At 37.6% G+C, this 14,348-nt stretch overlaps 1 protein-coding gene across 5 annotated transcripts in view; it reads right to left on the bottom strand.

Moving 5' to 3' along the window:
* Positions 1-14,348, bottom strand: part of PIWIL4 (piwi like RNA-mediated gene silencing 4) — a 100,301-nt gene that overhangs the window by 50,220 nt on the left and 35,733 nt on the right. For 4 of the 5 annotated variants that reach the window (XM_043504170.1, XM_038401346.2, XM_043504171.1 and 1 more), the window contains 6 exons: positions 13,685-13,899; positions 12,279-12,400; positions 7,820-7,900; positions 7,194-7,391; positions 5,702-5,813; positions 3,391-3,514 (listed from right to left, as the gene is read on the bottom strand). In XM_043504170.1, the coding sequence (XP_043360105.1) occupies positions 3,391-3,514; positions 5,702-5,813; positions 7,194-7,391; positions 7,820-7,900; positions 12,279-12,400; positions 13,685-13,899 (852 nt within the window). The remainder of the gene's footprint in view (positions 1-3,390; positions 3,515-5,701; positions 5,814-7,193; positions 7,392-7,819; positions 7,901-12,278; positions 12,401-13,684; positions 13,900-14,348) is intronic. The other variant, XM_038401365.2, reaches the window with a different exon arrangement.

The following is a 14,348-nucleotide window of genomic DNA, read 5'->3' as shown; positions in this document are numbered from 1 at the left end:
ATCTTACCCAAAATACACACTTATAGTCAATTCTTATTAACTAAACTTTAAACTAAAAATATATTAAAAAAGAATAAAAAGAGTGTTGGCTAAAAGATCAAGATACATACAGACTTGAATTCAATTCTTCAGGTTCAGATACATAGCACAGATGAGCTTATAGTTATGGCAAGCAGAACACGGTTTGAAGCCTGGGGACCGGGACATGCCCCATGCCTAGGATAATGTCCCTAACTGGACCATTAACTAATTCTAATTTACTAACTACAAAATACTAACTCTACTGAACAACTATATACAAGAAACTATGAAAAAGAACTACTATAAGTGTTTGCAGTCGCAAAACAACTGTCATGAGCGGTAAGAAGGAACTGAGAGGGCACAGGGCTAACGGCACCTCATGTATCAATGCACAAGCGCAAGGCTCCGGGAGGCGCCAGAGCTGGCACACACCTAACATGGCATTGACATGAGCAAGCACTTGAAGAACTCCTCCATTTTCTGCAAAGCAAACATGTGAAAGTTCTCCCACTTCCTGAATATCTAAAATATGAGCCTAGTTCTCCCCAGGGCAGCATATACACAGCACTTCATTCATGAATATTTAAAGATGATGTTTAATGACAGGGAAAATAACTGCTAAATACTGGCAAAATAAAATGGTCAATTGAAAACACACAACTCTTGTAAAGAAACTAACAGTGACCCATATGAGAACCCACTATACCAATTTAATTTTTCTCTTCCCTTAGATAACGTAGCTCCACATAGCATATAAAGTACTGAAAAGACTATCACTGTCTTGAAACGTAAGAAATTGAATCACTCTGTATCATGCGGATCACTGTTGAACCTGTTGGCTGAAGCGAATTCCAAAATAATAATAATTAGGATTTATGTAGCATTTTACGTTTTCAAAGCACTATCTGATCATCAGGGTCCCGATTCTGATCTTGCTCTGATATAAACCTATCAACTTCAACTGATTTGCTCCTGATTTACAACAGTTTTAAATCAAAAGAAGATCTAGCCAATTAAGCCTCTCAACACATCTGTATGACAGGTATCATTTATCCTTATTTTACAAATTAGGAAACAAACAGTGAGGGTAAGCGAATTGCCCAACCACACACATACCTAGACGTATCTCATATAGGCTCTTGTTTCTAGTTTAAGTTAAATAACTGTTTAGGACTGTTAATTAATTGCAGTTAACTCACGCAATTAACTCAAAAAAAATTAATCGCGATTAATCGCAGTTTTAATCGCACTGCTAAACAAAATTCCAATTGAAATTAAATATTTTGGATATTTTTCTACATTTTCATATATGTTGTATTCTGTGTTGTAATTGAAATGAAAGAGTATATTATTTTTATTACAAATATTTGCACTGTAAAAATAACAAAAAAAATCGTATTTTTCAATTCACCTCATACAAGTACAGTAGTGCAATCTCTGTCATGAAAGTGCAACTTACAATTGTAGATTTTTTTGTTACATAACTGCACTCAAAACCAAAACAATGTAAAACTTCAGAGCCTATAAGTCCATTCAGTCCTACTTCTTGTTCAGCCAACTGCTAAGACAAACAACTTTGTTTACATTTACAGGAGATAATGCTGTCCTCCTCTTATTTACAATGTCACCAGAAAATGAGAACAGGCATTTGCATGGCACTTTTGTAGCCGGCATTGCAAAGTATTTCCATGTCAGATATGCTAGACATCTGTATGCCCCTTCACTCTTCGGCCACCATTCCAGAGGACATGCTTCCATGATGATGATGCTCGTTAAAAAAATAATGCATTAATTACATTTGCGACTGAACTTCTTGGGGGAGAATTGTATATCCCCTGCCCTGTTTTACCCGCATTCTTCCATATATTTCATGTTATAGCAGTCTCAGATGATGACCCAGCACGTTGTTCATTTTAAGAACACCTTCACAGCAGATCTGACAAAACACAAAGAAGGTACCAATTGTGAGATAAAGGTAACTACAGCACTCGACCCAAGACTTAAGAATCGGAAGTGTCTTCCAAAATCTGGGAGGGATGAGGTGTGGAGCATGCTTTCAGATGTCTTAAAAGAGCAACACTCTGATGTGGAAACTACAGAACCCAAACCACCAAAAAAGAAAATCAACCTTCTGCTGGTGGCATCTGACTCAGATAATGAAAATGAACACATCAGTCCACACTGCTTTGGATCGTTATCAAGCAGAACCCATCATCAGCATGAACGCATGTCACCTGGAATGGTGGTTGAAGCATGAAAGGATACATGAATCTTCAGTGCATCTGGCACGTAAATATCTTGCGACGACGGCTACAACAGTGCCACAAGAATGCCTGTTCTCACTTTCAGGTGACATTGTAAACAAGAAGCGGGCAGCATTATCTCCTGCAAATGTAAACAAACTTGTTTGTTTGAGCGATTGGCTGAACACAAAGTAGGACTGAGTGGACTTGCTGGCTCTAAAATTTTACATTGTTTTATTACTTGTGAATGCAGTTTTTTGTACATAATTCTACATTTGTAAGTTCAACTTTCATGATAAAGAGATTGCACTACAGTACTTGTACTAGGTGAATCGAAAAATACTATTTCTTTTGGTTATTTTACCGTGCAAATACTTGCAATAAAAAAAATATATAAAGTGAGCACTGTACACTTTGCATTCTGTGTTGTAATTGAAATCAATATATTTGAAAATGTAAAAAAAATCCAAAAATATTTAAATAAATGGCATTCTATTATTGTTTAATTGCGCGAAGGTTGTTTGTCCCTATCACCTCCTTAGGTTCTCACTGCCCCTCCCCCCCAACATAGGGACCCAGAATGGCATAAGGAGAACCTCTTATGTTGGGGGCAGTGGGGTGGTACTGGTATCTGTCATATTCCTTTCCCTAATTAAGCCAGGACTTTTCGGTATTAGGACTGCTTGGTTCTCTCCAACCCCATCCCAAGTTGAATATAAGGGTATGTCTACACAGCCCACAACAGCAAGTCTCCAAGCCTGCCTCCTCCATAGGCTTCAGAACCAGAGCTCCAGCCCAAGCTGAAACCTCAGACAGCTATTTTTACAGACTCAGGCTTGTGCTAGTTCTATCAGCCAGGCTGGGAAGCTCGCTTCCAAATGCTGTGTAGATATACCCTCAGAGGCCCTAGTGAAGTTTCCATATGACACACAAGCTAAGGAGCTTTTTAAGCAGCCAGGTCTGGTTCTGCCTCATGCCTCCCCATCATACTGAATCAGAGTAAGTTTAATATTCTATCATTTTGCTAATTAAATACTATTCCAAATGCTCCCTGTCCTCTTTTGCTGTCAGACTACATTACCTAGCTGCTGGATCAGACAAGATTTATAAGTTAAGTGTGGTTTACCTGTTAGATAGCACAGCTCAGGGATCAGGTGGACAACCCGGGGTTCAACAGTGCTATTCTGCTTACTTTTCAATCGGCTAACCAGCATAGGCTGATTTAGGTCAGTCAGGACTATATCATACTGCTGTAAGGTGAAATATTATTGAGGTTAAAGTTAATCAGGAGACACTGCACCACATTCCAGATAATTAATCAAATCTGATTTTAAGCTGCAAGTATTCCAGTGGCTGTGTTCTGGGCTGTACAATAAAGACCAAATTAATCTTGTCCACATATAGAGATACACACACTCCCCCTCTCTGGAGGTACGAAGGAGAAGGAAGGCAGATTTTCCCAACCACATGGGATTCCTCTTGTGTAGAGGAATTCCTGTGTGGTAAAACTGGCATAGATACCTCTAAACCAGTCATTCCTTACTCTCCAGATGTATAGGGCATACAGTGCAAGAGCCGAAGCAGACAGTGCTTCAGCTATCCCCAGCTCAGGGGATGGATTCTCAGGAACCATAGCTAACTAGACATAATTTACAACAGAGACTGTTCTAAATTGCACCAGATGCCAAAAACAGCCCCCAGGATTGGGGGGGGAAGAGCAGAGAGCGAGGTCCAGTACACTGAGAATCTAGCCCTACATTTTTATCCTATGCTTCTAACATCACTCAAAATTACTTCCTGGAAAGATATTGGGCCTGACTGCACTGAGTGTTAATCGCTACCAAATAGGAATGGCTAATATTTTACAAAGGTCTAAATACCTACACAAGGTACAAGGCAGTACAGAATCTTAAGTTTTCTTGTATGATATTTTCTGCTACGGTTTTCATGCTGCCGCCACCATCACCTACTATATTCCTTTTCTGGTTTCCACATGTATTTAGAATAATCTTTTGCTTCCAGTGAAAGTGATTCCTGGCCAACCAAAAGGGATAAGAATGAAATATTGCATTCTCTGCATATCAACATGCCAATCCCTTTCTGTATTTTTTTGTATTTGTAAAGAACCAGTTCATATTATCAAGACAGAGGTTCTAATTCACCAACACCTCTAATACAACTCAGACACTAACAAAGGAGAAAATGAAACCAAAATGTATAAAGTGACTTTATACGTGTAGACATAAAGGGAGGTATCAGACTAGCTAGCTACTTTATATATCTGCATCAATAATTACAATGAAAGGCCAGATTCTGTTATCAATTATACCAGTATAAATCTGGGGAGTTACTGAATTTACTCTGGCACTAACAATACCACCATTCAGGAAGAGTATAGTTAAAGGTACAAGGCCAAATGCACCCAACAAGTGTGAACAGTCCCAATATTATCTTTTGGCCTAATTAAACCTTTAAATGAAAAGCAGCAATACTTTACCTCGATCTAATGTCTCAAAACATGATTAGGATAGGATGCCTGCAATAAGACCAGACGTAAGCCTGCCCTTAAATAAACATATGAACAAGGGCAAAGATGGATGACATTCTAACTACTGTACAGTTGTGTTCCCAGCACTGGAACTAATGAAATATAACACTTTTTAATGTGTATTGTACACGCAGCATCTTAAGAGTATGAGCAGATTTTTTCCATATTAGCACATTTATGTGCTTTGAAGCATATTAAACACAAAAAGGGACTATTTCTAGTTTTATTGTACATTGGTAATATAGATTTTTAGATATTTTTAGATATTTAAGATTACTTTTACTAATAGAATACAGTAGCTATGAGTGTGAAAATGCTTTTTGCCACACACTAAGCGTACTCATGATTTTATTAATGTTCATGAAGTGCTTCAAATATGTAAGTACCATGCAAGTGTGAAACATCATTATTCTCAGGATTTCACCGCAACTTATTTTTTACACATGTATGTTTATGGATGGAGCAATGTTTGCTCTAACTTGCCAAGAGCACTCTGTCCTCAGCATATTTTAAAGACAATGGAACAAGTTAAAGTTCTATTACTTTTCATAAGAAGGTAAGCCAAATGCTCCAATACATAGAATGCTGTTATTATTTCACACCTATAAAGAACTATTTCATCTTCAAAACACTTTACAAACAATTCCTCATTCTAGAACATGGCAAAGAGTTCCCAGAGTCTATTAGTAAAAGTAATTTTAAACATCCGAATGTAATAGTATTGTATTTCCAATGTACATCATACTACTAAAAATGGTTTGTGTTTGAGTTTAATATAGAAAACCTTGGTCATACTTGCCACAATTACAGCACCAGTACATTTAGAAGTGACCATACAAAATATAAAACATTTTTTTTGTTTGTAACAGCTTCCTAGTTTTTAACCTACCTGCTTATAATAATCAACATAAGAGATTTCAGAGCCATCACGTTTTGGAAATGTGTCCGTTGGCTTCACACACCAGTCAATATCATCAATACGGTAGGTTTTATTGTTATATCTATGAAAATGCAGAATAAGTGAGGGGATTTAATTGCTTAGGCCTGTTTAAGTGTGGTATAAATGACTGCAGTCATAAGTCTTCTCCAGTACAGAGACTTGTCCATTTGGAAATATGTAGGGGGGAAGCTTAGAATGACATAACAAATATTATCAGTACATCGCCTAACAGTTTCACATGATGTTGTCTTCTATATTTTCTCAGAGGATAAAACTTGCACCTTTAATAAATTTTCAGTAGTACAATAAAAACTTTAAAAAAAAAATCTGATCAAGCATTACTGCAAACCAGACTGATTAATTTACAAAAGACAGTTTTAACATAGATGTACCAGGAGATACATATTTACTCTAATAACTTGGTGATAATTTTAATTACACTGTTTTAAAAAAAAAATCCAAGGCTCCAAACCAGCAAAGACACACGCATGCATTAATTTTATCTACTGCAAGTATTCCCACTGAGGCCACTGGAATTACTCACAGCACCCTAAAAATACTGACATGCATACGTCTTTGCAGGATCAGCGTGCAAGCTTTAAAGTCATCAAATTCAAGGAGTACATATCCATCATTCCTTCCAGGCCAGAAGGAAGAGGTATTGCAAGAGCAATCCAAACAGAGAGAAAACAGACTAAAATGGTGTGCTACCTAGCCCCAAGAGGGGTTGAACAGTGGCCCAACATCAGACACCAGAAGACTCTGTTTAAAAATCAGACTAAAAAAAATAAAGTTAAGAGTCACACTATGGTACATGTAGCAGACAAAAGAAATCAAAGCCCTGTCCAAATCCAGGTTTTACTGGGGGGTTTTTGGCTTCTCCTGCTCCAATCCCCACAGAACAGGAGGATCATGCAGGGGGAAGGTCAATAATGGCCAGCTTAATCTTCTATTCTAGAGACAGTAAGGTCACAGTGAGGGGAGAAAACGGATGGCCCACCCTCTTAAAGAGGCTTCCCATAGAAGTTTCTTTTTCTGGCGGAGACACTCAATGCACTCCCATATGAGGTACATATCCTTGTGACTGGATGGGTTTCCAATATCCTCCCCCACCAGGCTAATATCTACACAAACTAGCAGCTCTCCCCCACATACATTATCCACCTCCATATTTGTCTTCATGGGACACCCAGCTTTCTTTCATGCCCTCCTGCTTTTGCATATCTTTCTACTGCAAGACACACCTATAATCTTTAATAGACAGCGATCGCCTGCCTCATGAACACTATTTTATGAATGACATAAGAAACCACTACAACTTTTAACATTGAATACCACTTTTAAAGTAAAAAGAAGTGCAAAAAGCCATTACGTACAAATAGTTCTAGTTGACAGGACACCTGAGTCAACAGAACAGCAAAATAAATAGTGATGTCTTTACCTCGTAAGCACAATAAGCCCTAGCAGCTCCTTTTCACATGTTTGTATGAAGCACACTCTGTCAATCCTGGTATACAGACTTGTCATGAATTCCAGAACAGTCTCACTGCGAAGGACTTTATGGCTTACGTCAGCACTTAACATCACTCTGTTCTCGAACTGTGTAATGGAAACAGCAAATCCTGGCCAAAGAGTCAGTCTTATGGAATGCAAAGAAAAATATTTAAAATAACTATTTTTGAATTAACACGTTTAACAATGTAGGTCCACTTCCACCATCTTGGCTGCCATGTGTTTAAAGTTAAGTTTTGCATATTTATTGCTACACAAACATACAAGAAGTAGAACCTCTCTCTCTTCTTGCACTGGTAATACAAAGGGCATCACCACTGGTTTGCCTAGCTCCTGCTGCTCTGCGTTACAGTGGAGATTCTATACCCAAGTTCCTGCTGCAATTTGTATTAATAATTCAGCACATCTTAAGAATGGCAGGGATGCTGTTAAAACACAAAGTTCAGACATTAAAACTATTCTCCACCATGATATACTGGAAAGGGGTTTACACATTACCATAAACTGTTACCAGAAAATTCTAGAATTAAAGAGGAAAAAACCCCAAAACCTTACTTGTGCTGGGGAATTTCCACTGGGTCTGAAGGACTGTAGAAGTTCCGTCCAACTTGGTACATGGACAGCTTTTTCAAAACCCTATGTATTAATGCATATTTTTCAACACATCACATAAGTATAATTCTTAGAATACACTGAAAATAGATGATATTTTTAACTCATAATTAGATCATTAAATTTTAAATTAACCAAATTCACAACAGAAGCTGAACTCACAACGCAAGTCTCAAACCTAGCTATATTCCTGACTCCTGGAGGAATTCTGTACAAAAAAAAATTAAAAATTCTGCTCGCAATATTTTAAAATTCTACAAAATTCTTCGTATTTGTTAAACTAATGCAATATAAACATGCTGGATTCAATTATTTTGGTAATTTATTTAAATTACAATACAATGGATGGAGAATGGTGTTAAGGAAAAGTTAGCATATGTGACTCCATTTTGGTTTGGGGGCCCACCATTGTCTAAAAGCAAGCACATCATGCACCAGGAAGAGTGTTCCTTAGACACTGCACTCCTGTGAAAACTCTCCCCCTTGTTTCCAGCCTGTTTGTTTTTTGTCTGTTCCTAACTCCCTGCCTCCTGGCCTTTTGATGTGGGCCTCCCATCCTGATAAGAAAAGTTACTGGTGCATTGTTTCAGGGCCATGGTGTGTAGTTAAAGTAATAGTTTAGCACGGGGAATGTACCTAGCAGGGATAGGTGGAAGATAAGAAAGGGGTTTGTCTATTGGCTAAGGTTTCCGATACACGAGGGCAACATACTTTGCTAAAAGGTATATAATCTTTGTATAACCTGCATTCGGGGTCCCCTCCTGACTAGCAGGGGGGCACCATGCTCGAGTGTAATAAATTTTATATCTTTGGGAACTCTGCAGTTGTGGACTTGGTTTGTGTCCATCGGCCTAGACTCAAACTGTGCGTGACCTATCAGGTATAATTCAAAACAATGGGAGTGGGGTGCATAGGAGGAAACCCCCAAACCTCCTTTGTCTAATAGTAATGTAGCTAGGTTTGAGCCTTTACTTCAAATTATTAATCAAAACACAAATAGATGCAGCCATCTCACTAGGAGGGTGGTGAAGCACTGGAATGGGTTACCTAGGGAGATGGTGGAATCTCCTTCCTTAGAGGTTTTTAAGGCCTGGCTTGACAAAACCCTGGCTGGGATGATTTAGTTGGGGATTGGTCCTGCTTTGAGCAGGGGGTTGGACTAAATGACCTCCTGAGGTCCCTTCCGATCCTGATATTCTATGATATGCTCACTGTTACATCATAGGCAACTGAATAGCAAGTTAGGGTTGGGGAATCAAACTCATAATTTATATTGGCTACTGACCATCTCCAAAAAGATCAGTAGCAAACAGTTCATGGAGCACATTTTGATAGGAAAATTTGTTCAGTCCAAAAATTTAGACCAGTTCTAAAGCACCATAAGCATTTATAAGGCCACACTGTCCTTTACAACAAGGATCCTTTAGACTATTTTGGCAATGTAAAGGAGCCTTAAAACTTTTACACCCATTTTATACTCCTGGGGGAATTCACTAAGAAGGCAGGCTGCTACATTCTGCTCTGCCTAAGAGGATAGAGCCTGCCCTATGTCTACCTCCCCCATGCCTGCCCCTCCACGCCAAGTGTGCCAAAATAGCAAGACTGACAATCTCTCTCTCTCACGCACACACAACTGTTCAGCCCCCGCCCCCCCAACCCCCTGGCGGTGATTTACATCTCTACTGGCTGCTCTGGGGGCCTGAACCAATATGTCAGCACTGCCAGGGAAGGGCACATGATAACTCTTGCGGCCTCCCTTTGCTTCCCTGTCAGAAGTCATTTTTCTGCAGGGAAGCAAAGAAATATGCAGAGGTCATGAATTCTGTGCACGTGCAGTGGCGCAGAATTCCCCCAGGAGTAATTCTTCAAACAAAGCTATCTTCTAGAAACTGCTCAGGTTTCAAGACAGTAAGTTGGACCTGAAAATGAAACTATATCTAGTAAATCCCACGATCTACTGTGCAAGAAAAAAAATTAAAAAGAAAAAGACCACATCCAGATCAGTGACACAGTGTCAAAAGAAAAAAAGGGGCAGTTCAAAAACCAATATCAGCTATAATACCTTAGTACAAACTGTAAATACTGCAAGTGTTCAGGACAACAGTAGCTAGAACTACACCGTTCTAGTGAAAGGTCTAAGGCACAATTGATAACGTGAAGTCAAAAAGTCTGTGTGGTGGCAATGAGACCACACAGCTGTGAGATTTGATTAAGACATAGTTGAGTTATACCTGCATTATGGAATGTAAGAAATGAATTCATTCCAATGTTTTTTATAAAACATGTCCTTTAACAAATGCACACAATTCCATTAATTCCTTGTATTGAGCTATTAATATGTAAAGTGTAGAATCTCAAAAATTTGACCAACTTCAAAATTCAAATGGAAATCAGTACTGCTGCCCAAAACTCTGGACATAAATAAAGCTTTAATAATAGGTAATACTAAATAATGATAGTATCACATTTATGTTAACACTTTCATCAGAAGGCTTCCAAAGCACTTTGTGAACTGTGCAGCATAAACAGGAACCACTCCATCCACTAATGAAATGAGGAACCTCACCCCCTCCACCACTTCCCGAAGTGGACCACGGCAGCTGTTTAATAGAGCACAGCAACACTACACAACAGGTTAGGCTGAGAAGAGAAGAAAGCTTCCTAACAGCACTATCACACCCATAATATCTTTAATGCCCAAAGAAGTACAAGTCCAATTTGTTTATTAAGTAGAGATTTCACTTAATAGGAATAAGACATTCCAGACAATACATTCAAGGAAATAATTAAAAACTCATGGAATCAGATGAAATCATTTGGCCTTGGACTTCTTGCCTTATAACACTAATCAGACATTTCTTTAATAATCTAGAAATATATTGCTTTGTATTCTATATCCCACTTTACGTCATAACTTCAGAGACAACAGTCCTTGAACATCTTAAAATAACGACTTCAAACATAATACCAATCTTTTTTGTATCAGGAGAGTAACAAAACAGAATCCCACAAAAATGCATGAACCACAGAAATAAATCAAAGTATTTTGTGTGCAGTCAAAAACAATACAAATTGGTCTCAGAAAACATAGAACATACCAGTTTCGCAATAATTTGTTTACACACTTAAACACTGTTTCTTATCTTAAGAGCTCAAAGATGCATCCATCTGAAAGGCTTTCCCATTCTGCTCGGAAGCACATGAAGTAGAATATTTTATTAAAAGAGTAATGCTACCACACGTCTCCTGCAAGTGTTCTCTTTAATATTTAGGTTAAAAAATATTGCATGCCTGAACACAGTATGGTCCTAATTCTGCTCCTAATGAAATTAATGAGAATTTTGTCAAGAACTTAAATAAAAATAAGAAGCCATTTTGTTCCCTAGTTAGCATTTGGAAAGGTAACAAAACTTTGACACCAGATGAAATTCATGGCTCTGGAGAGGACCTGCACAAGACTGTATGCATCATTTACATATCACTTAAAACTTGGGTTTAAGACTTACAGACACGTATTGGTAAGTAGGAAATTGTGCAGGCCCACTCACAAGGGTGAATTTTATTCCAAAATAATTATCAGTTTTTTAAAGTGGGTAAGCTGCTCTTTTCTGACTTGACACTATGAATTATTACGTGTCAGTTAGAACTGGTAAAAAGCTGGGTTATGGATACATCTGAGTTCAGGTTTGGTTTAAAAGCAACTAAGTAATAAAACTGTTCCTTTATTCCAGGAGATCTCAAACACCAAATTAGCATCCAAAATAGTGCCAACACTGCACTGTACAAAATTCATATTTGCATACACATTTATGTGCTAGGTAAGCCACAATTACTTAATTTGTGTGTAAATATGGATGGGCACAATTTCTTCAGCTGTGTTTGAAAGCGTGGCCCTCTATGTCACAACCCATCAATACATTTTTTTAAAAACCAACATGGAAACTCTTAACCCAAGGTTTATTTAGAATTATGTAAAGGGCTTTGCCCTTATTGACTTCTATTGAGAATGATTTTCACACAAGTAAAAAGACAGTACAGGAAATCTGTATATTATGTTTAATAGTCAACAGTCAAAATTCACTACTGGCTGAAGTGAAGCAGCTTCTCTGGAATAAATGGTGTTGAGTGAAATTTATTTAAAACAAATCTTTTCCATAACTACTTCTGGCAATAAATATTTCATAACAATTTTTTTTTTTTTTTTTTTTTTTTTTTTTACTATGTAGCAAACATCAAGAGATTTTCAACCCACATTTTTACAACCTGAACAATTGAAAAAGTCAGATGCTACTAGATATGCAACTTTTTAGAAGTTTACTTTTCACAAAGTTTGATTAAAGCCATGTTTTTATGCTCCACCTTTAACAGTTAATCTCAAACAAACACTTTCAAAACCACTTACTTTTTGAAGACGATATTGAAAAACTGAATGCACACAGGGGAACTTGATGCTAGCTGATTTGTTAGTGTAATGGTAATATTTACAGTCTCACCTCTTTTCGTTATACTCGATAATTCTGTAACCTAAGAAAAAAATTCAAAACAGGTACATACAATATCCAGGCCAAATCTTACCTTGAATATAGAATAGTAGTTGTAAAAGTCTAACTGCCCAAAAATAAATCCTATATTACTTTTCAGATAATTTGTCTTTTCATCGATTTTCTGGGATCAGAAAGTTATATTCACAACAAGGACTGCAACTAATGCAAAAATTAACTGGGCAGGCAGGCCTTCAACCAACATATCCAGAGCACTGTGTTTATTGGCACAATCATTACTCTCCCAAATACAGAGCTTTCCTATCATGCAAAGGTCACTGATGATTTAAAATTTATTTCTGTGCCAGAAAACTACTGCTACCGTATAACCCAGAAGAAGCTAAAGGGTTGTGGCATTTTCTTCCATAAACCCATTTAAACAGCTCCCTGGTTTACAAGTCTTCCCTGCCCGCCCCCCACAACTCACCTTTTGTTCCAGTAATATGTTTCAAACTGCAGACTATTGGAACACTTGCAATATTACTAAAAAACTTGAGACTGAGAAGTGCTTGTAAGGACACCAAACACCAAGAAATACGACTAGAGTGCAATAGCAATTTTAATATGGTAAAGTGAAGCCCCAGAAAATAAAAAACTGTACATTATACTTCTGTCTTTTTCTACTTTTTAAAAACATTGTATTTTCAAGCTTTGAAAAGTGTTAGATTGACAGCCCGGGAAACTGAAATCCTCTATTAGCTTAACAGATATAATCAACAGTTGAAATGGGAGCTATGCTCAATTAAAGATTTATGCATGCATGCAGCACTAATGAAATGCAGGCACCCTGTGGGTAGAAGGACAGAAGTCAGACAAGACAACCAGCATGTAAAACTCTACACATCAAAAGATTGTGGCCAGGGGAATTTTGGCCAAGGACATCATTACAAATTCCAATCTCACAGGACGTGCCATCTTTAGTGTCCTCACAAAGCAGACAAGCCTAATTTCTTGAAGATCCACATACACTAAAATGCATGGAATTCAATGCATCTCCCTTGGAAGGATGATGAACTGAATTGATCCTGTTATTTCAATCTTAGTGTTTATCTCACTAAACCAGCCCCTCTGGCAGTAGATACTGCCAACACTAAACAAACTTCAGATAAGAGGAGATGGCTTGGTCACAAAATTATTTAAACAAATAAAACAAACAGTTTTAGGGAGGCGACAGTTTCAGCTGTTTCATCCCACCAACACAAAGGTCATAATTAAGATGACTGTGGCTTTGTGGTAATGCAACAGTGCACAAGACGCTTATCTTCACCTGATTTTCCAGCTTTTGAGAAAGAAAAAGGATAGCTCCATCAAATACTTTGGCTTTTCCAAGAAGTTCGATATGGCTGTAAAGCAGAGCAAGGCGCAGGCGCCTTGATTCCAACTCTGGATTAAATGTTACATGGTATTGGTAAAGCTGCCATTCCCTGGGCAAACCTAAGCTATATAGATTGGTGACCACTTTCACTGGAATTCCACTGAAGCCTGAAACAGATAAGTTTATTTCTTTTAAGACAAATATTACCACCAAAAATATTTAAATCACGTTAAATAATTACAGGAAATACTTTATTGGCCCAGTAACCTTAAGAAACACACAGAGATCTTTTTGACAAAAAAGTCATCAATATACAAATACAAGTCAATCAAAATGAATGCCTTACCAACATCAAAACAAGTAGATGGAACACAATGTCTAATGAAAGATAAGATGATACAAATGGGCTGGCAAAAGTAATTTCCCACTGCCAACATATGTTATTTTACAAAAATACACTAAAGATTAGTTTATTTCTCTCAATTAACTATTTGATGGTGATTGGCAAACATATCTGTCGAAAGAATTGAAGAAATGTAGGATAATAAATAATAATAATAAAGCTCCAAATAACTATGGTAAAATGGGCATTTTGAGTGTGTGTATGTATATATAT

The sequence above is a fragment of the Dermochelys coriacea genome, chromosome 1 (genome assembly GCF_009764565.3).
Source record: "Dermochelys coriacea isolate rDerCor1 chromosome 1, rDerCor1.pri.v4, whole genome shotgun sequence".
NCBI classification, from domain to species: Eukaryota; Metazoa; Chordata; order Testudines; family Dermochelyidae; genus Dermochelys; species Dermochelys coriacea.
The sequence above is the reverse complement of the archived record's forward strand: the minus strand, read 5'-3'. Positions and strand labels throughout refer to the sequence as shown.